The sequence below is a fragment of the Papio anubis genome, chromosome 2 (genome assembly GCF_008728515.1).
Source record: "Papio anubis isolate 15944 chromosome 2, Panubis1.0, whole genome shotgun sequence".
Lineage (NCBI taxonomy): Eukaryota > Metazoa > Chordata > Mammalia > Primates > Cercopithecidae > Papio > Papio anubis.
The window spans coordinates 185,365,056-185,392,413 of NC_044977.1; the positions used below are offsets into that span (position 1 = coordinate 185,365,056).

General features: G+C 38.3%; 1 protein-coding gene across 3 annotated transcripts in view; it reads left to right on the plus strand.

The window, feature by feature from the left end:
- The window catches only part of TPRG1 (tumor protein p63 regulated 1), a 156,423-nt gene extending 141,578 nt beyond the window's left edge, over positions 1-14,845 (plus strand). For all 3 annotated transcript variants that reach the window (XM_017956049.3, XM_017956042.3, XM_017956045.3), the window contains 2 exons: positions 1,174-1,327; positions 10,944-14,845. In XM_017956049.3, the coding sequence (XP_017811538.2) occupies positions 1,174-1,327; positions 10,944-11,138 (349 nt within the window). In that variant the 3' untranslated portion in view covers positions 11,139-14,845. The remainder of the gene's footprint in view (positions 1-1,173; positions 1,328-10,943) is intronic.
- The last annotated feature ends 12,513 nt before the right edge of the window (positions 14,846-27,358 follow it).

Below are 27,358 nucleotides of genomic sequence, written 5' to 3' on the forward strand. Positions count from 1 at the left end.
GGAGTGGAGTGTTATATGCATTTGTATGAAATTGTGCTTATACAATCTCCACATGGATAAACATTCAGAAACCATAACAGCATTCCCGAAGGAATCCTTCCTTAATACAGGAAGTGGCAGTTTTGTGAAGGCACCACAATTAAGCTCTGGTTTTTCATTCCAGAAATCCCAGGATTTAATTTTTAGACAAAATGAGACATCTGTGATGTTCCATAGGGCTGCTTAGAATTACAGGCAACTTAGTTTCCAAGCTTGTCGAATGCAAGGTACCTGAGTTTGGCTTAACCTCCGGGCATCTCTTTGCATTCAGAGATATCTAAAACCACAAATCATAAATTCTGATGGACACATGCGAAAGAGGCCTCAGAAACACGGTTTTGTTATTCAGTGTGGCTGCAACTCCTCTGCCATGAGTCCTCTCCCTGTTGTCTCAAGCTTACTTTCTCTTGCTCTGCACTTAGGTTCACTAAATGACCAGGCCTGGGTTATGCGAGTGACTTCCTCCCACATCTTGTGGATTAAGACTGTGAACTTAACAGGAAGGGGCAGGCACAGTCTTTCTACAAGCTTTGACATGTTTGTTGCTGCAATTTCACTGAATGGAATGTGTGCAGAGAATAGAGGACAATGAGATTCAGAATCTGAAGTCGCAGAACATTTTGAGTTGGTCATCATCTCCCTCAAAAATCATGTATGTTCTACCATGCGAGAAGCCCCATGTCTTTCCTTAGTCAGTTCTTGCTTTTGTGGAAACTGTTATTGTCATGGCATCTCCTTTCTTCTAGAAACTGTCTCCCATCTGAACTGTTCCGTTACTGTTCACCTCTTTGATACCTCGTCTCTTTCTCTCTTAATTCTTACCATCAGAATCTTGGCGTGATGTCAATATCCATATTTCCAGCTCTGGCCACTGCTCTGAGTATCAGACTCACATTTCCAAGTAGGTGTTTCCCACATAGAATTCCTCCAAACACCTGGAATTTCCTATGTTTAAAACCAAATTCACCTTTTTCTTCTCACCCCCTAAAATCCTTTGAACAGTTTAACTAGCTGGGAGTTAAGCCACTTAGCAGCAATATGAAGGCGGACTGATGTATTACATTCCATTTTTTATCTTTTTTTTTTTTTTGGAAATGGAAATGACTAATCTAATGGAAAACCCCTTTCTTGTAGGAGACAAGGAGAAGGCCTTAGGATCTACTGGGGGAGTCCAGAGGAGCAGTCCCTACTGTCCCGCTGGAACCCATGGTCTACTGAAGTTCCTTATGCTACTTTCACTGAGCACCCTATGAAATACACCAGTGAGAAATTCCTTGAAATTTGCAAGGTAGGAGGCATCTTGGGTATTACTCCTAGATTAGCTTTGTTGCTGGAGTTATGTGCTTCTAGAGACATGTACTCCTAAACAAAACATAAAATAAAATAAAATAATAAAATAAAACCAGCAATTTATATAGACAAAAACAGTAATAGGTTTATAGATTTTTTAGTAAAGAGTCAGTCTGTTTTTATATGTAAATATACATTATATTTATATATAACATGCTGCTTTCACCTTACTAATTGCATGCATCACCTACAGGGTATATATACTTTCCCACATATAATCACATTCTAATTATTTTATTCAGGGAAGTGTGGAATAGTATAAATCATAGTTCGATGTGGTTCAATGTGTGGTCATGCTTGATTAAGTCACTTCTCTTTCTGAGCCTTGGTAGTCTCACCTCTAAAATGAGGATAATGAGCACTGCCTTTCCTCCCAACCTCACTGGACCATTATAAGGTTAAATAGAATGATGTGTGTATAAATACTCCATGAAGTGTAAAGCTATTCAGAATTTCTTTGTCTTTAAATTTCATCTAATCAAGCAGATTTTAGACTCATTTCTAAAGGGAACAGTTTTCTATTATTCTCTCACCTCCCCCGGGTATCTTAAGCAGTACGGAGGCATTCTAGGTAGTCAAGAAGTAAAACAGTTGGAGCTGAAAATGTAGTGAAAGATCAAACTTTGTATTTTCAATAAAACCAAATATACACATGAGTGCACTTATAGACCTAGAAATTCCTACCTTCTCTGTCCTTTTTATGTTTGCTTTTATATTATATCATTCATTTCAGAATATGACAATTCTTTATTTGCTATGAATTCAAAACTTGGCAATCTGCATCTAAAGACTTTCTGTGGTTGATGGCATATATTATGTTTCTTGCATTAAACATACCTATTCATGCAAGTGTAAATATATATGTATGTGTGTGAAAATATTTTAAATTGATAGGTCCTGGGGATTTTAAAAAGAATTTGAGGCCACGTATATTTGATTACAGTCTAGATGGAGTCTTCATTCCCCCCTAATACATAGATGAAATGACCTTGAATCACATTATTCTCCCATGGAAAGTCAATGTTCCTCTCAAGAATTATGCAAATGTCCTCAGGGATTTATAATGTCCTGGTTTCCCTCAGGCTTCAAGCTGTTATTGACACTAAACCAGCTTGGCATATGAATCACGTTGCCACGCTGTGGAACACTCCTATGTCACAGTTTCTCAACCCAAGCATCAACATCAGCCCCTAGCCTGACTCTTTACCACTGAAAGCCAAAACACCAAACAATCAATAAGAACAACCTAACACCTACTTGAAGGCAAGAATATGAGAATAGACTCATCGAGGGCCTCAGGGAGATAGAGCGGGAATTTCCATCCTGCTGTTGCCCCGAACTTCAAACGCAATGTCAGACTTCTCTGTTTCTAGAAGTTCTTATTAATAACAACACATTAATACATTGTTCCATAATCTTCAAAGTCTGTTTCAAAAATTATTATTAACAATGCAGAACACTTTATGTTTCTTTTTAAAAACATCTGTTAATCCAAGTTAAAGAGCTTGATAACCTATTTTCCCAAAGACATTTTCCTGCTTTAAAGGTCATCTGGTTCCGACCATTAAAATAATATATATTTTTGAATTAATAGTAATTATACTTTATTGTAAATCAAAATAAATACTAACTGCCTCAGTTGGTACATCCATCATTTCCTGGGCCAAGTCTTCTCTTATTCCTCATACTTGGTGCATTAGATGGTCATTCCCTGAATGCCCTTTGCGGGAAGAAGTTCAGCGTGAGGAATTAAAGAACAAGCTCTATAAACTGCAGATAAATAACACTGTCACATTCTGACATCTGTTTGTGCTTTATCTTATTCTGCTATATATAAATACAATCAAATAATGCAAAAAGAAAGATGAAAAGTAAAATATCAAAGAGGGTATTATTTTCCAAATACCCATGAATGGAGCATTGGGTTTTGCCCCAGCCTTCCCAGTAGCAAAGGCTGAATAGGAAATTGATGTTCATGTAGCTCTTGCTGGATGGAAGTAAGAATAGCAGGTGGGACGCACGTGCACACACACATGAACGTGATAGACAGTTAGTTGGTTGGTTGACTTTTAGCCAATCAAACTATTTCGTGGATCTGTTAAGTGTATTTCCTTTAAGGTTTTTCTCCTTAAATTATTATTCCAAAGTTTTTTAATCTTTTTTTTTCCTTTAGCAATAGTCTGGCACTTTCATTTGCCAAGCCATTTCTTATTCAAAGGCCACCCAAAGTCCCAGCTCTCTAGGAAAACAAATGATTTCCATCTGGAATGTGAGAGGATGAGTGCTTTGATCCAGGTTTTTGTGTCTTAGTTTCTCTTTTGTTGTTGGTTGTTATGTCACAAAATTATTTGTGTTTAGGACATTTTCCAAGATTGGCTTTGATTAAGACCCAGTCATATTAATGTAAAAGAATAAATAAGAAGAAAGATAATTTGGGGGATCTAGAATATTTTTATGTGAATATTTTGGCAAAAACATGAGATTTTAAAAGGGTTTAATAAACTGGTTTTTCCATCTCTCTGATGAATGAATTAGTTAAAAAGTAGAATATGGGGAAAATGCATAACTAATCAAATACCTGAAGCAATTTAATTCAGTTTAAGAAAACTATTGTCTCACGGGGAGGGAATAACGTACAGCTGAGTTATACAGTCAAAACTTTCAAATTATTTACAATCTAATGGAACAAATTATTATTTTAAAATACATGAAAATATTCAAACTTATTCTTACCCAGAGTCATTTTTTTCTACTGTATCTAGAATCTCTTTATTCAAGAGATTTTTCTAACACCAACAAAGTGCAGGTATTATGACTGTTGTTGAGGATACAAACAGAAATGAGACAAGGTTCCTGCCTTTGGGGAAGGCGGTGCTTAACAGAGGAGGCAGATAAAAATGCAAATATTTTCAAGAGTTCTAATTAACTGAAACTGAAGTTTGGATCAAGCAAAAAGGAAAGGAGGTAATTAAAAGTATACAGAAGGTTCTTAGATAAAGAGTAATTTGGTTTAACTGGAGTTTAATGTTACATAGTCCCCACTATAGTTACAATGGCTTAGCTAACAGATATAAGAGCCTAAACTAAGTTAGGAGCAGTAGGAAGGGAGAGAAGATGAGGAGATTTTGAGTTATTCATGAAGTAACTGACAGGATATTGAAGACAATGAAGAAGTCAAAGATGACAAGATTTCAGGATTGGGTAGATGGTGATTCCATTAATTTGATTGCAGAAAACTGGAAAAAGTAGGTTTGGGGACTCAGCTTATGACACGTTGAGTTTGAAACATGTTGCTTTTCTATAGAACTTGGCGTCAGGTTGGTTGTCAAGCAGTTAGAAATTTAGGTCTGAAGCTTAGTAGAGAAAGCTGCACTGGTGATATAGGTTTGAGATTACACAACACTGGGCCAAAGCTGAGTAGTCATGGGACTGGTGGTTCAGGAAGGTACCCAAAGAAAGAGCATTAATGGACATAATCACATTCAAATTCAAATTTACTCTATGTCTAAGTCTGTTAGCATTTATTGATTAAATTGCTGTAAAGTTTATACAATGCTATGTCAAAATATACTATTCCCATCTCACTAACTCTATACCACTTCCACATCTGGCAAATATGGTGGTCAAGTGGCCTCTTCCCAGACAGTCTTGCTTATCTCCCTGCTTCACCAAATGTTTCCAATCTGTTCATGTACATACTTTGTGTTACTCATATAAAACAATTGTGAAAATATAAAATAAAATAGTAGCTTTTTGGCACTGCTTTTAATATTATGAGACATAAAAAGTATCTAGTGTACTATTACATAATTGTACTTTATATCTATTGATTACAGTTTGAATAATATTTTCATGTAATTCAACTAATAAAACCCCTGTAAGATAAGGATAGGCGTCTTTGTTTTAAAAATGAGAACAGTTGAGCCATGTGTGGTGGTGGCCTATGCCAGTAATCCCAGTGACTCAGGAGGCTAAGGTGGGAGGATTGCTTGAGGTCAGAAGTTCAAGACCAGCCTAGGCAACATAGTAAGACCATGTCTTTAAAAAAATTTAATAAAATAAATTAACGAGACATGGTGGCAAGTACCTGTGTTCCCATTCCAGTTACCTATAATCCCAGCTCCTTGGAAGGCTAAGGCAGGAGGATTGCTTAAGTCCAGGAGTTCAAGTCTGCAGTGAACTATGATTATACTATTGCACTCCAACCTGGATGACAGAGCAAGATTTTGTCTCTTTAAAGAAAATGAGGACACTTATTCAGAGGGAATAAGTGACTGAGGTCATATAGTAATAGTTCTATGTCATACCCAGTTTCCTAATATTCAGGGAAATGGGTATAAGCCTGAAAGAAGTGTGTGTGTGTGTGTGTGTGTGTGTGTGTCTGTATGTGTGTGTGTGTGTGTGTGAGAGAGAGAGAGAGAGAGAAAGTGAGTGAGAGAGAAAGAGAGAGACTGTGTGTACTTTTGTATTAATTGATGTGATATGGTATAATATTATATCTCACAACCTGGCTCAATTATCCTCAATTATTTCATCTACTTTGTATTTGCAACTTGTAGCCTTATCTTTTCTTTTTTAACCATCGCTTTGCTGGGTTCCTGGAGTATGCAGAGAGTACTCCTGGGAAGGACTAGTACTGAACCCAGAACTGATGAATAGCAGTGAACGCATTATGAGTGCTCTGTAACCATAATGATCTACAGACCAACCCTTTGTACTCTTTTCTTGTATTTCTATCCATCTTTTCAAGTGGATCATGCAAATGAACCAACGTTTTAGGAATCAAATTTAACTTTATATTCTTAGCCCTTTGTTTGCCTTTTACATCAATTCAACAAATCTTCATTGAGTACCTACCTGGCAGTGACTATTGCATGATGAGAAATGTTCTGGATTACCAAGAAGACTAAAACTGATTTTGCCCTACAGATACTTACGGCATAGTGGGAGGAGGCAGGAAAGACTTTCACAAATTATAATTTAAAGTGCTAAGACTGTAAATAGGGGGATTCACAGGGTGTTATATAGGAGCCCAAAAGTGGGAACAGATAAGTCCAAAAGTTACAAGTCTGATGACATTTGATATGAAACTCAAGGTATGGGTGATTTAAACATCAAAGAAGGTGGGAAAAGACATTTTAAGTAGAGGAAACATGTTTAAAAGCTGCAAATTACAAAGGTATACATAATGTTCTCCGATAAAGACTAATTCAGTTTAGCTAAGTTTAAAGTGCACTTGTGTGTGTGCACATATTGCATATGTTCAGAGAGGAGGGTTGGGGGATGGGATAGGATGAGGATGGAAATTACGATGGGTAGAAACCTCTCCCGTGTAAGAAAAAAGAAGCTACTGCCTCTTCTTATTTCTCTCTACACACTTGAATTTATAGTCACAGGGTCTCTGTAAGTATAATTCCAGAAAAAATATGCAAGGATGATATATACAGTCTGTCCAGCAGTGTGACTTCTCAAGTGATTTCAAGTACTGGGTATTGGACGGGTGTGCCCTCTATGACAGGAGACTTCCTTCCACACACAGGGAGGCTGAAACCTGTAGCCTGCAGGCTCGGAAAACCAGCTCTACTGAGGAATGTGGGCCTACAGGCATGAAACCTGGTCTCTTTACCCAGTGTAAACAGGAAGCAAGCGATGGTTGTAATAAGGAAAACTGAGACTCTAGGCAATGAACTGTTGGCAGGCAGCACCTAAAGCAAACCTGTGGACCAGGCACTCAGCTGGTAAATAATTGGTGGAAAGTCAAGAATAATACCGCGTTCCCCCTACCCCCACCACGCACACTGCTGTAACTGCTATACTTTATCCTAACCAACACACAACCCCTGTGTAACTGGAGTTGTTAAAATCTGACCCTCTGTATTTGGGACTGAAATAAAAGAGAGAGCCAGAGGTGGGTGCATAAAAGCTTTTAGGGAAAAGTATGTGGCTGGTGGTATTCATATCAGATGACACAGCGTTCCTGTCACATAGATTTAGTTCAGGTGCTTGAAATGCTCAAGAGCCAGCTCGGGGACTTGGCCTTTTGTCTGCCTCTCCTTCAATGCACTGCTTGTCACCCTGCTTGTCTCTCTGTAACCATCCCCTCCCCTGGCTTTGAAGGGGATCCTAGAAATGACTGGAAATGAAGTCTATCTGACTCCAGTGAAATGCCAAATCCACTGAGTATGAAATAGTGCCAACTTTTACTTTCTAGCACTTTGATTTTGAGTTCCACAGAGGATTCTCAAGAAATGAAGTTTATGATGAAGCCTGAGGAAGCATTCACTAATCCAACTGGACAAGATTTACTGATCTATGAAAAGGGATCCTGATAATCCAGAGTGTTACAATAGAATTGTTGAGATGAATTATACTTTGATTTTTAAGAGATCGTGGTTTGATAAGGATGATGAGGATGATGTCAGTGATGATTAAGCAGTTATTACTTATTGATTCCTGGCAACAAGCTTCCTTTATGGCCTTTGCAATATAACTCCAAATTTCAGGCTCATCTCATTCTGCTTTCCTAATCCTTTATATAATATATGAGCACACAAGTGCATGTGTGTGCACATCTCTATTCACAGCGTGTATACAAACCCTTTATTTCACTTAATCTTTTCAACTACCTGATAAATTCTATGCTATTAATATTCTTATTTTATGGCAAAGGAACTATAAAATTCAGCAAAGTTAATAACTTGCCTGAAGTCACACAGCTATGTGAGTACCATCATTCCAACTTAAGACCAGCTTGGCCTGATCCTATACTTCCTTTAGCTCAGTGGTTCTCAAGACAGGGTGATTTTGCCCATGGGGGACATTTAACAATGTCCCAGTGTCCCAGTGAGATATTACTGGTTGTCACATCTGGGGTGGAAGCCTGTCTGGTATCTGGTGGGTGAAGGATAGGGAGGCTGATTAACATCCTAACATGCAGGAGACATTCTCTCCCATAGCACAAAATTGTCTGGCCTAAAATAGCAATAGTCCCAAGGTGAAGAAACGTTGTTTTAGCTGTACAGACAGCCACATTTGTGACTCTACTGCATAGAAAACCAGATGAGAGATTTGAGTGGAGGTATAGGTAAAGGAAAAACATAAGAGAAAAAAAGGTTGACTTTTCCCTTGAGTCTGTGGGAAGGCATTGTGGAAGATACAGGATTTAAGCCTGGTTTTGAGAGATTTGTTGGAGAGTGGGCACTATAGATCTTTTTGAATTAAATCATTGATTGACAGAGCAAAAGTTTCCTAGGCAAGTGATTTTCATTTAAAAAGAAACCTTTTGGAAATAAAATCTTACTTGGAACTCAAATATATAAAACTGATGATAAAAATAGAGCAGCTCCGATGTGATTGAAGAGACTGAAACAAGTTACCTGCTTGACTTTTGACTTTTTGTTGACATCCTCTCCTCAAACCGTCAGGTACCTGTTGTCCCAACATTATTCACAATAGCACTTCCTTTCTTTTCAAAAGAATTTAGATCTGGATGATAAGTTATATGTAGTCACCCAATCTATGAGGAGATCTAGTGTTCTAAAGAACATGGTTTAAAAATTAATGAATGTAATATTGTCTCCATTTTGCAAGTGAGGAACAAGAATTCTTCCCTAAATATCAGAATTTTAAAACTAAATTTTCTAAAAATTAGAATTTTATAATCCTGCTCATAACAGCAACGTTATAAAGAGAGAACTTCAGGAGTTAAGTCAGGAGACCTGTGTCAGGCCTTGAGCCAAAGCTAAGCCATTGTATCCCCTGTGACCTGCACGTACACATCCAGATGGCCAGTTCCTGCCTTAACTGATGACATTACCTTGTGAAATTCCTTTTCCTGGCTCATCCTGGCTCAAAAGCTCCCCTACTGAGCACCTTGTGACCGCCGCCCCTACCCCCCAGAGAACAACCTGAGTCCAAGCCCTTGATCAATCATTTACTAGTTATTTGGTACTGGGCAGATCCCTGTAACATGTAGATCCTCAGTTTACCTACCAGATCCCCTCTACTTTGCCCACAATGCCTAGTATCTTATCCAGTAAGAATTTCCTGAATTTAATTCCTACTCTCTGTCCCATAACCTATCGCGTTTAGGCTATTAGCTTCCCTTTATGAATATCATTCTTGACTTCTGGGTCTGCGATGATTATTATGAAAAATTTACACACATGGACATTTTATCTGATTTTTTTTCATGGTCCCAGATTCTACATCCAGTTTCCTACTGAAAGTCTCTAAGAGGATTCCTGGTAAGATAACTCAAACCACATGTCTGCAACAAAATCCTCCATCCCTGTATCTTACTATTTCCAATCTGTACCTCTCCTAGGCTTTCTCAACTCAGTAATAACATCACCATCTACCCAGTTGATCGGGCCAAAAATCCGGGTGTCATTTTTTATCCTTCTCTTCTCTTCATCCCTAAATTCAGTCACACCAACAAATTCTTTGGCTCAACCCCACTGCCCCCCAAATCCCTAATTTAACCAGTTCTGATGGTCTCCACTGCTACGCTGTCCAAGCCACCATCATATCTTGTCTGGACTCCCAAAGTGAATTCCCAACTCACCTTGCCTTCCTGCTTCCATTCTTAGCCCTAACAGCATTCTGTTTTCGACTCCACACAGTAGCTAGGATTATTATTATTTTCAAAATAACATTATACAACATTGAACTCCTTCTTAAAATCACAGCAACCCAAAGCCCTTAATGTGGCCCTGAAGACTCTTCATGCCTAGTGCTTCAACCTCTTTCCTTTGATCCCTAGACTTCTGTCTAACAGGTCTTTTCTGTGTCCCTTGAAGAAGCTAAATTCATGCCTCCCTTACAGCTTTTGCAGGTGCTGTGTTTTCTGCTTGGAATTTCTTCTTCCCATAGCTAGCTCTTTTTCATTATGTGGGTCTCAGTTGAAGTTTTACCTTCCCAGAAAGACTTGCCCTGAATACAGTAAGTGAAGTAACTCTAACTTTCCTTACTTTTTATCCCTTTGCCACATTTTATTTTCCTTCTAGAATTTATCACCCTCCAAATTTTTATTAACATTTTTTGTCTGCAATCACGAGAATGTGAGCTCCGTGACAGCGGGTTTTTCCGCCTGTCTGTTCAACTTAAAATGTCTCTGGAACGTGTTGTAGGCGCTTCATCGATATTTCTTAAGTAATTTCAGATGCCCTTTCATATATCAGTGACAAAGAGAGTTAGTTTACAGTACTAATACAGACGCAAATTATTTGTATACTAACAAAATCTTAAATCAGCTAAAACTAACATGGTACTTGGTAGACTTACATGGATGATAAACAAACTGAAAAATCACATATTATTTCTGACATTAAGAAGCAAAATTGGGCCTGAGGAAAGTTAGTCTTAATAGAGTTAAGCACAGTTATTAACTGTATTAACTTAATAGAGATACATTTAACCATTTCTGTTTAAGAAGTAAGAATAACTGCAGCCCCAGGACAGAAGTCAACTTCTGTGAAGACTGGCTGGGGAGGTGAGTATCTCTCAACTTAATCTACAGTAACTAACTTTGTGCCTCTTTTTTTCTTCTTCAGTTGTCTGGGTTCATGTCTAAGCTTGTTCCAGCTATCCAGAATGCCCACAAGAATTCAACTGGATCTGGAAGCAGAAAGAAACTGATGGTGTTAACCGAACCCATTTTGATTGAGACCTACACAGGGCTGATGTCATTCATTGGAAACCGCAACAAACTTGGCTATTCCCTCGCCCGTGGGAGTATAGGTTTTTGAGAGTCTTTTTGGTACCATCAGTATATCATCCAAAGATATGCCACTTGAAAATTTCATTTTGGCCCACCCTATTTTTAGACTGAACCAATTATTTTTAAGTAATACTTTATGATTTTGAATATTTAGTATTTCTGAAAATTTAAAAGCTTGATTGGACTGATACATACACACTTTAGACCTCATACAGAATAACCAAATTTTCTTAAAACTAGAAAATAAATTCTGCTGAGCCTATCAAGCACTGTTATCAAATGAGTGCCTGATCATCAACTTAGGAAAGAAGACTCTTTAGGTCCTGTTGCTTAAGCTCTCTAAATGTAGGCATTTTTTTTTTTTTTTTTGAAGTCTTGGTCTTCAGCCCTCTTATCCTGATTTATTCTCTCATTGGGGGTCTCACTGTCTCTAGTATTTTAGCTACCACTTTATAAGGATGACTTCCAAATGTATATTCCCATTCCCAGTATTTATTCCAAGATTCAGTTTTGCATTTCTGTCTGCTAATCATCTAAGTATCAGTGTCCCAGTGGCCTCTTACATTGAGCATCATCAAAATCCTGGATTTCTCTGTGGTATTTATATGGTCCCAGTTATCCATTCCTGAAGTCCATCAATTTTGATTTCTCTAGATTCCTTGCCAATGACATCCTATATACGATCCCATCTCTATATGGCTGCATTGTATTCCAATGCCCAAATGTCAAAACGGGAAGCTCATTCTTTTATCAAAATTGTTCATCTATTCTTCCTTTCCATGCTTATAGCTGTATTATTAGATCAGGTTTTTAATTCTGCTCAACAAATTATTACCACAGCCTATTAAATGGAATCCCCACTCCAAGGCTAACCGTTTCAATCTATCCTACATTTGGTTTCTAGCTCATTTACTTTTGCCATCTTTTGTTCAAATATATTTTCTTAATAGCAGATCTTTTTCTTCTAATGAAATCTTTTGTAGAAGCAGTATATACAAAGCAGATAAAAGTAGGATCACTATGGTTGGAACGAAGATGAGAATGCCACAGGCATCTTTCTTTGTAGGCCTCAGAGGTGCTCCATATGGAATGTCCATGGATCGGTTTTGAAGACCATGTTTCCAAAAACACTGTCCTAACACTCTATTCTCATTGCTCTTTTCCCTCTTATTTCCTCTTTGTCCCTTCCCGACTTAGATCTAATTTTCAACAACCCAGGAAATTATCTCATATGTTTGCATCTCTCAAGTTTCTTTTCTTTTTTATTTCAGAATCTTATTTTATCTAAATTTATTTAGGAAAAAAAGCTTTGAATGTTGACTACATAGACATTACTACAATAAGCTTTTTGCCTTTCTCAAGACTCAAAATTGACACATCTTGGTTTATATTTAAGTAGAAAATTCCAGCCAACTTTTTTTTTGACTTTTATGTGAAGTTGAAAAGCTTGCTTTTCAAAGAAGATTTGTCCTCTGATATATTTATAAACATCAATTTAATGCAGACATTCAACCCCAAACCTTGAATAACTCTCATTTTATTTTGTCTTTGTTTACTTCCATTAATATTTTTTTATTTCCCTCTCTTCTGCCTTTACAGCACCCACTTTTTCTTCCCCCCATGATGGCAAATATTGTTATAGTCCCCAAGGCAGGGAACTTCTATTCAGACTGTAAAAGGAAATGTTGAAATCCATAGCTGTCCTGTCAACAGTAGTGGAATGAAAAGTCGTTGGATTGTTTTGGCACTGGTTCTGAAGCAGGCATAATTGGCAAATTATTATAATACTGCTGCCCGAAAATCCCCATTTGCCTCAAGATAGTGGCATTTATTGGCAGAAGCCTCTGAAATGTCCAACACGTTCTTTTGAGTTACCATTTAAGGATCAGCCTGACAATCGACTTCTCTCTGCACATTTGTCCCCTTTGTAACCTAAGCCAGACTGTTCCCAAATGACCTTCTAAAGGACACAGTGCACCATCATCAATGGAAACAGTTCAGAAAGGATGACAGGAGGGAGATGTTTCTTAGTTCTGAGAGGCAGTCTGTAACAATGGGATAAGCATTTAATGGAATCAAAGCTGTTTTGCATAAGGAGTGAACTGAGAGATGACATGAGGGTCTTTATGAATTCCCTTCATATTTTGTAAAAACTGTCATATATAGGATATCCCATTAATGGAAAAAGGGGATCTAGAAAGCAGTATTATGACCAGAGGGTGAGAAGATTTAGGAATTTGGATAGCAGTTCAATATAAGAAAGGACTTCTTACAGTTATACATTTTCAATGATGGAATGGGTTGCTTTAAACAGTGAGCCCACTATCACTTGGTATGTTCAAGGAAAGACTAGATAAAGTAGATATTGTAAGAGGAAGTGCTGTGTGATACCATTTGGAGAAATGATTGACATAATCTTTTAAGGCCAGTGACCCTATCATTTTCCAAATAATTGTTGCTAGTACTTAGTTAATTAGACCCATTTTTTCCTTAGGAAAGAGTTGGATCAATCATGGGAGACCCTGAAAAATATCCTTAACTTTCCCAAGGTTTAATGTCTTCTTCTGCAAACTGGAGACAATTATATTACTTTTGCTTATTTCATGAGGATTCAATGAAATGAGGTTAAATTCTTTTATTAAACAGAAAGTTTTGAGTATTTGCCTAGACAGTGATGTGACTTTTGCAGGAGAAGGTGGGAAAACATCTAAGGGAACTAAATTTCCTCCAGAAATTGTTTCTTCATTACCATGATCATGGTTTTCTCATTTTGCACTTGGTGTCCTAACGTGGGCTCTTTGTCTTTAAGCTCAACAGGGAGCCACAACCCAGCGGACCTATATGTACACTCGGAGTTTTTATCAGATTATCATTTGAACTTACCACTACAGTTTAGCAAATGCCATCATGAGTTTGATTGATGATAGGAGTAGACACAAGATATGTTAAGTATAGTACAAAGCATTTCATAACCAAAATGTCATGGTTGGAGGTCTTCATTATTTGATCTTTATCTCATTCAGGAATTTCCACTAGAAAAATCTCTGATAAGCTTTATTTCAGAAACTGCTTGAACAACTCCATTGACAAATGTCTCACTGTCTTCTGATATATCGTAGGCAGTTCTGAGGGTGAGAAAGTTCAAAGGAGATAGATATTTTAACAAAACAGGAGGAGTTTTAAACAATCACCAGGACTCACTCCTTGGTGGTCAATTTGGCCTCTTTGGAGGCCTGACCTTCGGTCATCTTACGGTCATCTAAGGCAGAAAAGAGAAGCTCACTTATAAGTTGGCTACTTTTGAATCATTTGCCTTGAGGTCCATTTTTTATTGAGTCTTTGTTGAAACATCCTGAGGAAGCCAATTTATAGAGTTCTGGTGATAAGAAGGCAGAAAAACCATGTAAATCCAGTGCTTTTATTTCACAGAAGGTGAAGCAAAGGCCTAGAAACTAAAAAGACATTTCTGAAAAAGAAGATGGTGATTTTTTGGAAATACTGAGATTAGATTAGACTATATCTTCCCATTTCTATCCCTAGCCCACTGTTCTTTCCAATATAATATCTGTATTCCCTGGGAAAGACTTGACATCTGAATTGATGTATCATAGTTGTGGAGATAATTTTGAAGGGAGAAAACAATAGGGCACAGCCGTTTGGGAGGAATTTCCAGAAATTGCCATCATTTTCTTAAAGGCTAAGGACACTCACAGAGCTCTCTGGTTTCCTATCTGATAAAAAAAAAAGCCCAAACAAAGCTGCGGAAGCTGGCAGAGCCAGCAGATATTTTGTAAGGCAGCTTCACCTCTGCTGGCATTTTGTGGGGCAGGAGAGGGGGAGGGCAAAAGTATTAAATTTAGGCTTAAAAGCTCCTCAGAAATTCTTTATACACAAGAGACCAAGTTGGAGAAAAGAAGATGACTTGTGCCAAGGGGAAGAAAGAGAGAGACTAATGCCTGTGGTTTTCAAAGGTTAACAACAACATAAAAAAGCCAAGGTATTTGCACAGGGATGAATGCTCATTGGCTCTTGGCCAACAATTATACAAGGGCTTGTGCCCACATCCTGTAGCTGTGGTTTAGGGACGCTGCTCATGAGTGACTTCTTATGCTTAGTGGCAGGAAACTTTAGTCACTGATGTGTAAACTCACCTTTGGTCTGCACCTCCCACAACGTGCTCCAAAAGCAGTTAGGGGACTAGGCCTCTTGATTTCCTTGTAGATACCAGTTTCCCAGAAGCTAAGGAAAAACTCTGTTTGAGGCCTCGGAGTTACTGAGAGTTGACCAATACTTGCCTTATTCTACCTGATTTTGGCAACTGCTTAGGATAATTCTGTATCCACAATAAGGAATTATGATATCCCCTGCTAAACTCTCTCTTTAGCCTCAAAGCCCAAAACCAAAAAAAGAGAGCCATATTTCATTGCAGGCCTGCAGCCAATGTGAAATATGAGGAATAAAGTTATGAGACTGCTTCTCAACCTAGATCTCGTATCTCGTGTGCTATTTTACACTCAATTTTAAGAAGTTCTTAGTAAACATCTCAGTCCCCTTTTCAGTGACACCAAATGGAATTTGCAAGCCCAGTTTAATTAACTCCTATGTTTTTACGGTAGATATGACAGATCATGATATATTATGGATGCGTTGAGATCAACTTTTCTGAACCACCAACTTGTCTGTCGTGTCCTGCCCACAGTGCTTACCCCATGCATCTCAGAAATTCCTTTTCCTTTCTTTAATATTCTCTGCTCACTCTTCATGGAATCTGAGATTAGAAAGGATCTTAAAGGTCATGTAGTTTAGCCTCCTTTGGTTGAGGTAGCAGGAATGCCCTCAACCAAAACATGCACAGCAGATGGAAAATCAGCTTCTGTGTGAACATTCCAAGAGCCCAGAACTCCTTGCTTTCTAAAGCAGTTAATTCCTCCACTGAGCAACAGCAAGTAGAAAGTTTTTCTGGACATTGCACCCAAACCTCTCTCCTTAGAAATTTATGGATTTGGTGCTAGATCTTCCTTTGAAGGAATCCCAAATAAATTAATTTTCTAGTTCACATATTCACACTTCAAATAAAGGCAGGTGCTCTCCTAAAAGGTGGTCGTTTTATTTTTGCATTATTTTGTATTTAGAGACAAAACTCCAGTGACCACAATCATTTTTAAATATGATGCATTATCCAGAGTCCTTATCGAGCTTGTCTCTTGCTTGTAGACTATTCTGTTTGGTTAACACTTCTTTCAAAATATTATATTAAACACTTGTCTTGGCAGTTCATGTATAGATTAATCAGTGCAAATTAGAATGGAGTTGTTCTTTATTTGCCACTATACTGTTATTAATAAAATCCAGGTTTCTTCTATCACGCTGTTCACATGAAATGTATGAATAACTTCATACTATAATAGAATATATAACTATTTTCCTGATTGGGTAAATTCATTGAAGGCACAAATGAGACCACTTTAGCATAGATTACTTTTACTGAAATTGTGTTAGTTCTGAGTAATTACTGTTTTCTTTTCTAACTTTTTAATTTATTTTCTAAATTATTTGTTTGACACTTTATCCTATAAATTTTGCCTAAGTCACTGTTAAACTTACTCCTGTCTAGCATCTGGCAACCACCATTGTTTTTAAATGAGTTTTTTTCTCTCTTCAGTCTAGAGGACAAGGTGGGCATGATTATTGTGATGGACAGCAGAGTCAAAGCAGTAAACAGATGTTTTGATCCACAGAGTTCTCTGGAATTAGTTAGTTGATCATGGTGTCCCTAGAACAAAAATAGATGGACAGCCTACTTAAGTCTTATTTAACCTGTGGAAACAGAAGTGATTTGAAGTCTGACTTGAATCAGCAGCTGCCACTCCAGGATACCATCATCCTGACTGAATTCAGGGATCCCAATTAAATGGCAGCAGTTTCCACTGTCATGCTTGCCCACAGAGAATGGCCACCATGCAACTATTCAAGAATGGTAGGATTTCCCTCAGAAATGTATTTCTGGCTTTGGGGTTGAAAGCATCTTTGGAACTTCTTAGGGGACATAGAGGCTAAGTGAAAAGATTGTATATAATAAAACCGCGTTCACATCCCAAGCTCCCCAAACCTTTAGATGCCTTCCTCTGGCATTTCAAGTTCCTTAATGTATACTTTCTTTAGGTCGATGGTTTAGTTAACAAAGCAAACTATTAGAGCCAGCCACTGTTAGTGTCTCAAATACATTGGATCAAGAATCTTGGCCTGGTCTACTCTAATCAATAAATTCTTCATGTTCCAACATTATGCTTCTGATCTGATAACCTTGGAATCAGTGCCCATACATGTTCTCCCTCTATAGATATAAGTTGGCAAAACCTTACAATTATTTTAGAATTTATTTTACTGTCTCATGAATCACACTTGTTCACTTACTTTTTAGGAGTCATATCTGTTTATAGGTTTAGAAACAATGCAGAATGAGAATGAATTATCATACATTTAATCAGATGCTGACTCCAACTACAGCTATTGATCTAGATGTAGTTTTGTTGCTTGAGCCAAACAATACATTCCTTGGCACCTGGTATGCAGTTATTGATCTGGAATTTCTTTTTCTTTTTCTTTTCTTTTCTAATCTATTATTAAGATTATGAAAAGCAGTTTGCTTTCAGCTAGTAGAGCCAGCAATATACTCAGGGTTATTATATCAACCTTCTCACCTTATGTCACATTCTAGTCAACAGGGATCTTGATCACGTCTCTGTTCTACCAGACATCATGCTGGTCCATTTCATTGATGATATCATGTTGATTAAACCAGGAAAGCAGGAAGTAGTAACTGTTCTAACACGTATATAAAACATATGCATGAAAACGTATCACCTCAAAATTCTTTTCTTTGTCACCAAAAAGTCACATCAGTAACCTTTGTAAAGGATCAGTGGTCTGGGGCATGTCAATATATGCATCCTAAGGTAAATGGTAAATTGCTGCCCCATGTGACTAAATTTCTTAGTTAACCCCTCAATACTTAATGAGGTTCTTTAGATGTGAAGGTAACATATGCCTCATTTGGGTCTGCTACTTGAATATATTGACCAAGTAATCCAAAAAGTTGCCAGTTTTGAGTGGGGCACCGAATAAGAGAAGAATCTGAAACAGGCCCAGGCTACCATGGAATCTGCCTTACCACTTGGGCTGTATACCCCAGCAGATCTAAAGAGGCTCAAAGTATCTGTGGCAGATATAGACGATGGATGGATCCTTTGTTCAGTCCCTGTAGGTGAATCACTGGGTAGACCTCGGAATTTTAAGCACAGATATGCCATCCTTCCAGAAATTTTTTTTTTTTTTTTTTTTTTGAGAAACAGCTGTTGGCTTGTGACTGAGCTTCATTAGAAACTTAAGACTCTTTGGGAGGCTGAGGCAGGTGGATCACCTGAGGTCAGGAGTTCGAGACCAGTCTGGACAACATGGCCAAACCCCGTCTCTACTAAAAATACAAAAATTGTCTGGGCATGGTGGTGGGCATCTGTAATCCCAGCTACTAGGAAGGTTGAGACAAGATAATTGCTTGAATCTGGGAGGCAGAGGTTGTGGTGAACCCAGATCGCACCACTGTACTCCAGCCTGGATGACAGAGCAAGACTTTGTATCAAAAAAAAAAAAAAAAAAAAAAAAAAAAGAAAGCAAGAAACTTAATACTTGGCCATTTGGCCATACGCTGTCAAGTTGCCATGAAGCCTAAGAATGTTCTAGGTGTTTCTGACCCATCAAACCATAAAGCTGGGCATGCACAATGGCATTATATTATATTAGACATGATATATACAAGATAAGGCTTCAGTAGGTCCTGAAGGCACAAATAAGTTGCATGAGCAAGTGTCCCAGAAGACCATAATGCCTGTTCCTACTAAATTTTCTTCTCGCTTTTTTTCTATTTCTTTTTTTTTCTCTTTATTTCTGCTGAAAAACAAATGGAATACATGTGCAGAATGTGCAGGTTTGTTAAATAGGTATGCGTGTGCCATGATGGTTTGCTGCACCTATTGACCCCTCCTGTAAGTTCCCTCCCCTCACCCCTCACCCCGCAACAGGCCATGGTGTGTGTTGTTCCCCTCTCTGTGTCCATGTGTTCTCAATGTTCAACTCCCACTATGAGTGAGAACATGTGGTATTTGGTTTTCTGTTCCTGTGTTAGTTAGATGAGGATGACGGTTTTCAGCTTCATCCATGTTCTTGCAAAGGACATGATCTCATTCCTTTTTATGGCTGCATAGTATTCCATGGTGTATATGTACCACATTTCCTTCATACGGTCTATCATTGATGGGCATTTGGGTTGGTTCCATGTCTTTGCTATTGTAAATAGTGCTGCAATAAACATACATGTGAGTGTTGTGAGTTATTGTTAAGCTGATTCTTCTCCCGCCTAATTCACACCTATGGCTTTCTGGGAAGCTCCTTGTGACCAATGGACTGAGGAAAACAAAATGAACTTGATTTAGAGATACTTCTGCTATATCACCTGAAAATGAACAACTACAGTATTGTACTCCATGGTGATCCCCGAAGACAGTAGTGAGAGAAATTTCTCCTAGTGGGCCAAATAAATTAGCTACCATTTCCATGTTCTGCCTCGGGACTGCCTTCCATTTTATAAGCGAAGAAACAGAGTTCTGAAATAATAATATGACCCAGTTATTGTCAGACATACCCAAGAAAGCCACCACAGCTTGCTAGTGGCAGAGACATGATGCTGCTTCTTCCATTTTGCCTATTTCAAACTGGGTTCAGTTTCACGTAACATAAACAATTTCACTATTTTAAACAGAAAATCTTTTAAAGTATGGAATAAAGTACTTACAATATCATTAGAAAAGCTGGAGACACAAGCTCTAGGGCTGAGATTCCAGAAGTGACTCCAGAACAACACAGAAAATTTGACTTACCAAGCTATTGGTTTTCTCTGCCATATGCAGAAAGCTACACAACCAGGAACCTGCTATTCTTATTTATTTATTTATTTATTTATTTATGATGGAGTCTTGCTCTGTTGCCCAGGCTGGAGTTCAGGGGCAAAATCTTGGCTCACTGCAACCTCCACCTCCTGGGTTCAAGCTTGTTTCCTGTCTCAGCCGTCCTAGTAGCTGGGGTTATAGGCACACGCCACCATGCCCAGCTAAGTTTTGTATTTTTTGTAGATATGGGGTTTCACCAGGGTGGTCTTGAACTCCTGATCTCAGGTGATCCTCCTGCCGTGGCCTCCCAAAGTGCTGGGATTATAGGCGTGAGCCACAGCACACTTTCAGTTGCTAAAGAAAGTTTGGAATGACATTTTACTATGGGGGAAAACACATGTAGACAAAGAGCTGAGTGATGTACAGAGTGCCTGGCATAAGTTTGTCAGTTTCAGCACAAAGCTCAGTTAGCAGAATCGTAGGCCACATCTAAAGTAAGCAGAATTTGATGACCTGATAGGTACTCTGGCCAGAATAGTAGGAAGATCAGGAAGAAGGACCCAGCCAGAACCTGCTATGCTAACAGCAGGATCTCATCACCTTAGATACAATCTAATAACTGCTGGTTTCAGAACCACATTGTGTCTGCTAGATTTGCCCCAGCAAAATGGGTGTGACACATTCTGCCCCCTTCCTCCTTATTTATTCTGAAGCAGAACCTGGGGAGAGCATTTCATTTCTATCTTTTAATAATAATTGCAAAAAATTATTGAGTGTTTAAGGTGTCCCAGACAGCGTGCTATGATCTTTACATTAATTACATCAATGAATCTTCAAATAACTTTCTCAAGGATATAATATTAATATCACCACTTCAATTTTGAGATGAGGAAAGTGAAGTAGGAAGAGGCTAAGAAACCTGGCAAGCGTTGTGTACTCCTTGGAAGAAGATCTGCATTAAATTAGAACTTACTCCTATCCAGAACCTAGCTACAAAGGAATCTGAAAGTTTTAATATTTAGCTTTCTGACGTCTGTAGTACAGAAGACCTGCTAGAATCAGGCTGGAACAGATTGAGCTTGTCATTCCAGTCCACTAGATTCACAAGCTGACTTATATTAAAGATAATTATTAAACTCTTTCTCCCCTGATTGACTGTGAGCCCCTTGAAGATATCTCAGTTTGTTCTCTAGCACAGCCTTGTACTTATATTAGGCAATCAATAAATGGGTCTTATGATGTGGATGCCCCCAGACGTTTTGGTTTCAACCCATTTCGGTAGCACATGCTTAAACTTCTGTGAAACCACTGCCTTTTTTTGTGGTCTGGTTTTACAGAGCAGCAGCCCAGGTTAGGACTTCTCCCTAACTTTAGAAAGAAATTTTATTTTGTTTTCACCAAATGCCTTTTTATTCCTCAAATACTTTGTTGTGGTTACATCAACAGCACCTAGCAACAATCAGAATGTGCATAGCTAAAGAAAGTGTGGAAAGACATTTTACTATGGGGGAAAAACATGTAGACAACAAGCTGAGTGATATACGGAGTGCCTGGCATAAGCCTGTCAGTTTCAGAGCAGAGCTCAGTTAGCAGAATCATAGGCCACACCTAAAGTAAGCAGCATATGATGACCCGATAGATACTCCGGCAAGAAGAGTAGGAAGATCAGGAAGAAGTAATAAGTCGAGGCTCTCCTGGCCTGCTAACAGCTTTAAGAAGAGTGAACTGCAAGCAGTAGAGACCAGGCATCTGACTCTAGGGATTTTTAAGATGATGCATCAACAATAGAAGTGGGGAATGTAAAAAGAAAAAATAATGACTTTCATGGGAAATATAATGTGTTCAGATTTGGATAAGTTGAGTTTGAAAGGGTAGGGGAGATCAAGTGAAAACAATTAGCAGGTCCATATGAAGGCAAGTTGCTCAGGAGATAGAGTCGTTGCTTGGATATAAAGGTCAGGGATTCATCCAAGAATGAGTGGTAGTTAAAACTGTAGGAGTGGATGAAATTGCTCAGTGTGAAGGTATAACTATCCAAAAACTTTCTGCAATAATGGAAAATTCCATAATTCCTTATGGAATCATAATTCATTCTATACCATCTGGCACAGTAGCCACTAGCCATGAAATAAGAGAGGTGAATATTAGGAACTGAAATTAATTAATTAAATGTGTATAGCTGCGTGTATCTAGAGGCTATCCTATTGGACCACACAGGTGTAGAATGAAGAACAGAGATGACTGAGAATAAAATCCTTAATAATAGCAATATCGCATATCTGATGTTATTTTGATGCTACCAAAGATAGGAAATAACACACGCCTTATGAGTGGTTTATTTTCTTTTATGTTTAATCAAATGGTAAATATATTAAAATTATATAGACAAGCTTATGTTGAAAACCAGCAGCTTCCCAACCCACCTCTTCCTACTTCCAACTTAGTGATAATTCATTTTGAGGACCTTTCTTTCTGGTTCTGCTGCTTTAAATCCAAAACTCTAAAAAATAGTTCATATTTCTATGTATTAATTAATCATCTTCAGATATTATCTATTAATTTCCATCTATGAAAGACCAAAACTTGAAACCATGCCCCAAAGAGTTAAAGATACCAATGACTAACCGAAATTCTTGAGTTTGCAGGAGGGCAGATAAAAAATTAAACAACTTTTTCTTTTTTTTTTTTTTTTTTTGAGGCAGAGTCTCGCTGAGTGCAAAGGCGCGATCTCGGCTCACTGCAACCTCCGCCTCCCGGATTCAAGCGATTCTCCCTGCCTCAACCTCCCGAGTAGCTGGGACTATAGGCACCCGCCACCACCCCCAGCTAATTTTTGTATTTTTAGTAGAGACGGGATTTTGCCATGTTGGCCAGGCTGATCTCGAACCCCTGACCTCAGGTGATCCCCCTGCCTCGGCCTCCCAAAGTGCTGGGATTACAGACCTGAGCCACTGCGCCCGGCCAAAACTTCTTAAGAGCTGAAACTCCCCTTGTAAGATAACTAAGCTGACTGAAATCAGCCGGAACCAATATGGCTGACTGGAGTTTGTGCAGAAGCCTGCTGATGTTACAGCTTGAATTTCCACCGAATGTTTCATACCAGTTCCCCAACAATTTGCACATGCAATCAATGAAGTAGCATGAAAAGATAACTGCACATGCCCTAGGAACTTCCAGACCTCCCCTTTCTTTCCACCAATCACCTACTCATCTCAGAATCCACCCCTAGAACTTTTCTAATAAAATTACTGCCTTAAAGCCAGCTCAGGGAGACAGATTTGAGCTGGACTCCGGTCTCCTTGTTCGTTGACTAGCAATAAAAAGCTTTTCTTGGCCGGGTGCAGTGGCTCATGCTTGTAATCCCAGAACTTTGGGAGGCCGAGGCGGGCGGATCACGAGGTCAAGAGTTCAAGACCAGCTTAGACAACAAGTGAAAACCCGTCTCTAATAAAAACACAAAAATTAGCTGTGCATGATAGCGGGTGCCTGTAATCCCAGCTACTCAAGAGGCTGAGGCAGGAGAATCACTTGAACCCAGGAGGCAGAGGTTGCAGTGAGCCGAGATCATGCCACTGCACTCCAGGCTGGGTAACAGAGCCAAACTATGTCTCAAAAAAAAAAAAAAAGCTTTTCTTTTCTCCAAACCCCGTGTTATTGAATTGGCTTCTAGCATATAGGGCAGTGAGCCCCTCATGCTTGGTGACAGACTTAGTTTATGTACACTATATTCCACATCTTCTTCCCCTTTTTCCTTAAACACTTATTATTTTCACCACTGAGTACACTTGTTACTTAAATAATATGGTTTACTTCTGTTTCCTTATCACCTTTAGTTTCTATCTCACCTTTCCTCTATGAAAATAAAAATATTAGTGAGATAACCCAAGCTTCTTTTTCCAGCAAATTTTATTTTTTGCCTTCTTTCAAATATGCACTTACTTCTGCATGGTTCAGGGTGTAAGCTTTTGCATTCTGTTCTGTGACCATATTAAATGATTCATGCTTGTCTATATCTAGTGGTTCTGAGGGAGTTGGTGGTGGGCTGGTGGAAGGAGGCAGATGAAGTATCAATTATCCACCAGGTAGCTTTAGTTCCCCATCTCATTTTACTGGTGCAAAAGCATAACTCATGGTCTATATGTCTTCAGTTTCAAAGATCTATCATACTTTTCTGAGATTCTCTTTCAAGCCTACACATTATTAATATCTTTGGTTTTCCAGTGACTTAGTCAAATCATTCTATTTCTCTCTGCTTCCAATCAAAACACAGAGAAATAGAATGACTTGACTAAGGCCATATTACTCGGGGTTGGAAAGTTGAGATCAGTTCTGATGACACATCACCTCACAAATCTGTTCTCACTAACATTTCCTAACGAATAAAGTTTGCAAAAAAAATTATGGGTTGGGATTTTTGATTTAGATTTACCATCCATAGTGCAGGCTGGAGCAAAGACATTTGAAGCTTGTGTGCTGTAACCACATTTTCTTTCAAGGAACTCTAGAAATGTCTCCAGGCATCCAGGTGCTTCATGAGCCCAAGTCGACAAACGCTTACCTATGGGTAAAGAATCATCTAACATTAAACTAACATTTACCAAGCACTTAGGTGTTGGCATCTAAGCTAGGATATTTCATATATATTATCTTATTTAATTCCTGCAGCAACCTCTGTAAGTAAATAGAGGTATAATTGAAAAGTTTGAATTTCAACAATTTAGCACTGTATATTTAGTCCTCTCCATCTCTAAAATGGGGTAGAATAATCTGTGCCTCAGATTTTCAAAAGACAAACTGAATTTGATAAAATTAAATGAAACTAAGTGGTTTGGTTGCTTGGGAGATAGGCAGTATACAAACATAACACTGATGAGTAATAGTGAAGTATTGTTAAGGCTTTGTTCTTGCTACCCGTAATGCAATTGACCCAAAGGGATTGGCATTAGGGAACTGTTTCTGGATACAAAGCAAAAGACTCCAAACACTCTTGTAAATTTCTAAATTCCAGTGAAGACGGTGCTGGAGTGACTATACAACAAGGATGGTTCCTGGCCACCAAAAGCAGCCAGGAAGCTTCCTGTTATTCTCAGTAATCCTGTGATTAATATAAAACCACTAAACAGGTATTCCAGGCAAAGGACAGATTACAATTTCACAGAAACTGAAGCTTTTATTAATTTGAAGGGGGCTGTGTGTGTGTGTGTGTGTGTGTGTGTGTGTGTTTAAAGATGCAATTCTAAAATTCCTTGAAAGAAAAGACTCTCAACTCTTGTTCTGTTGCCCTGTCTGGAACGTAGTGGCACAATCATAGCTCACTGAAGCACAGAACTCCTGGGTTCAAGTGATCCTTCCACCTCAGCCTCCTGAGCACCTAGGACTACAGGTGCACACCACCATACCCAGCTAATGTTTATCTATTTTTTGCTGAGGCAAGGTCTCACTATGTTGCCTAGGCTGGTCTTGAACTCCTGGGCTCAAGCATTCCTCCTGCCTCGGTGTTCCAAAGGGTTGGGATTACAGGCGTGAGCCACTGGGCCTGGCTGCGAGTAGACTCTTTATTTTTTAAAGAAAAAAGAATACAATATTATAAATACAAAATCAAAATCAGACACAAAAATGCATATTTTGAAAGAAAAATAAATCTCAACTTACTATAGACATTACAAACCCGATAGATATTTAAAAAAATCAAACATCTAAAAACCTTGATACCTTTATTAATGAACGAATCTCTGTAATTCTTTATTCATACTCATTCTTGACTACATATTGCTGGGCCACCTCTTCATATAAAAATAGAGTTTTAAAATTTTCTTTTTCTGTAAAGGGGATAGAAAGATAATTTCATGTTATTTCAGTTGATTGAAATGTATTTTTATAAAATTATTGATAGTTTAGAAAAGTTGTATTCAGCTTCATAACTGATAATGATTTTATACATTTTAAACATGCTTTTCAAATTTAGGAAAATATTTATGAAGTTTCTTTCACACATGAGATTTGAGATTTGGAAAAATTTTCAGACTACCTCCTGGTTTGTATATTTTTAACCTCATTTTATTTTGTTACCCTCATGCTTCCTGTGCTGTCTACCTTGGGGCGCATTCATTGTTTCCATAGGACCTGAACTTTGGCCCCGCCCTTCCTTTGAATCATAGTATTAGCTGGTTGTAGTATTCTTGGAGGCCAGTCCTACATAGTGTAAGCAATAATTTAATTCATCATGAAAGTGACTATAAACCCCAGAAGTACACCCTACTAAACCCCAACTGAACGTAAACCTACCTTAGCTGCTTCTAAATCCGATCTCACAAATGCCGATGTCCATTTTAATGCTCAACAGGAGAGGAAGAGTCATGGAAGGGAAAACAGAATAGAAAGAAACAGGATTCTTAACTGATTGCGGTTAAAATAATTACTTTTTAAAAACTGAAAAAAAAAATACAGAAAGAAAAATGGCCATGGAAACACATTGCTAAGACTTGCCAGGGCCTTAGAAGGGACTGTCAAACAGAGATATTCTGAAAACTTTAAAAAATTTTTAAATGGACACAAAACAATTATACATATCTGCAGGGTTCATCATGATATGGTCGTATATGTAATGTAAGTGATCAGATCAGGGTAATCAGCATATCTATCATCTCAAATATTTATTATTTGTGTTGGGAACATTCAATATCCTCCTTCTAGCTATTTGAAGCTATGTAATACATTACTGTTAATTGTAGTCATCCTGCAGTGCTATAGAACACTAGAACTTATTCTTCCTACCTAACTGTAATTCTATTTCCTTTAACGAATCTCTCCCCAGTCCTTCCTTCCCCCTGCCCTTCTCAGTCTGTAGTATATCCTCTGTTGTATGTTTTACTTTGATGAGTCAACTTTTTTCTAGCTCCCACATATGAGTGAGCACATACAGTGTTCAACTTTCTGTTCCTGGTTTATTTCACTGAACATAATGTCTTCCAGTTTCATCCATATTGCCATGGATGACAGGATTTCATTCTTTATGGTCAAATAGTATTCTATTGTGTGTATATACCACATTTTCTTTAGCTAATTGTCTGTTGTTGGACACCTGGGTTCGTTCCGTATCTTGGTTATTGTGAATAATGCTGCAATAAACAGGGGGTGCAGATGTCTTTTCTTTACACTGACTTTCTTTCCTTTGGATAAATGCCCAATAATGGGATTGCTGGATCATATGGTCCTTCTAGTTTTACGTGTTTTTGTTGTTGTTGTTTTTTGTTTTTTTCCAGAAATCTCCATACTGGTTTCCATCATGGCTATACTAGTTTACATT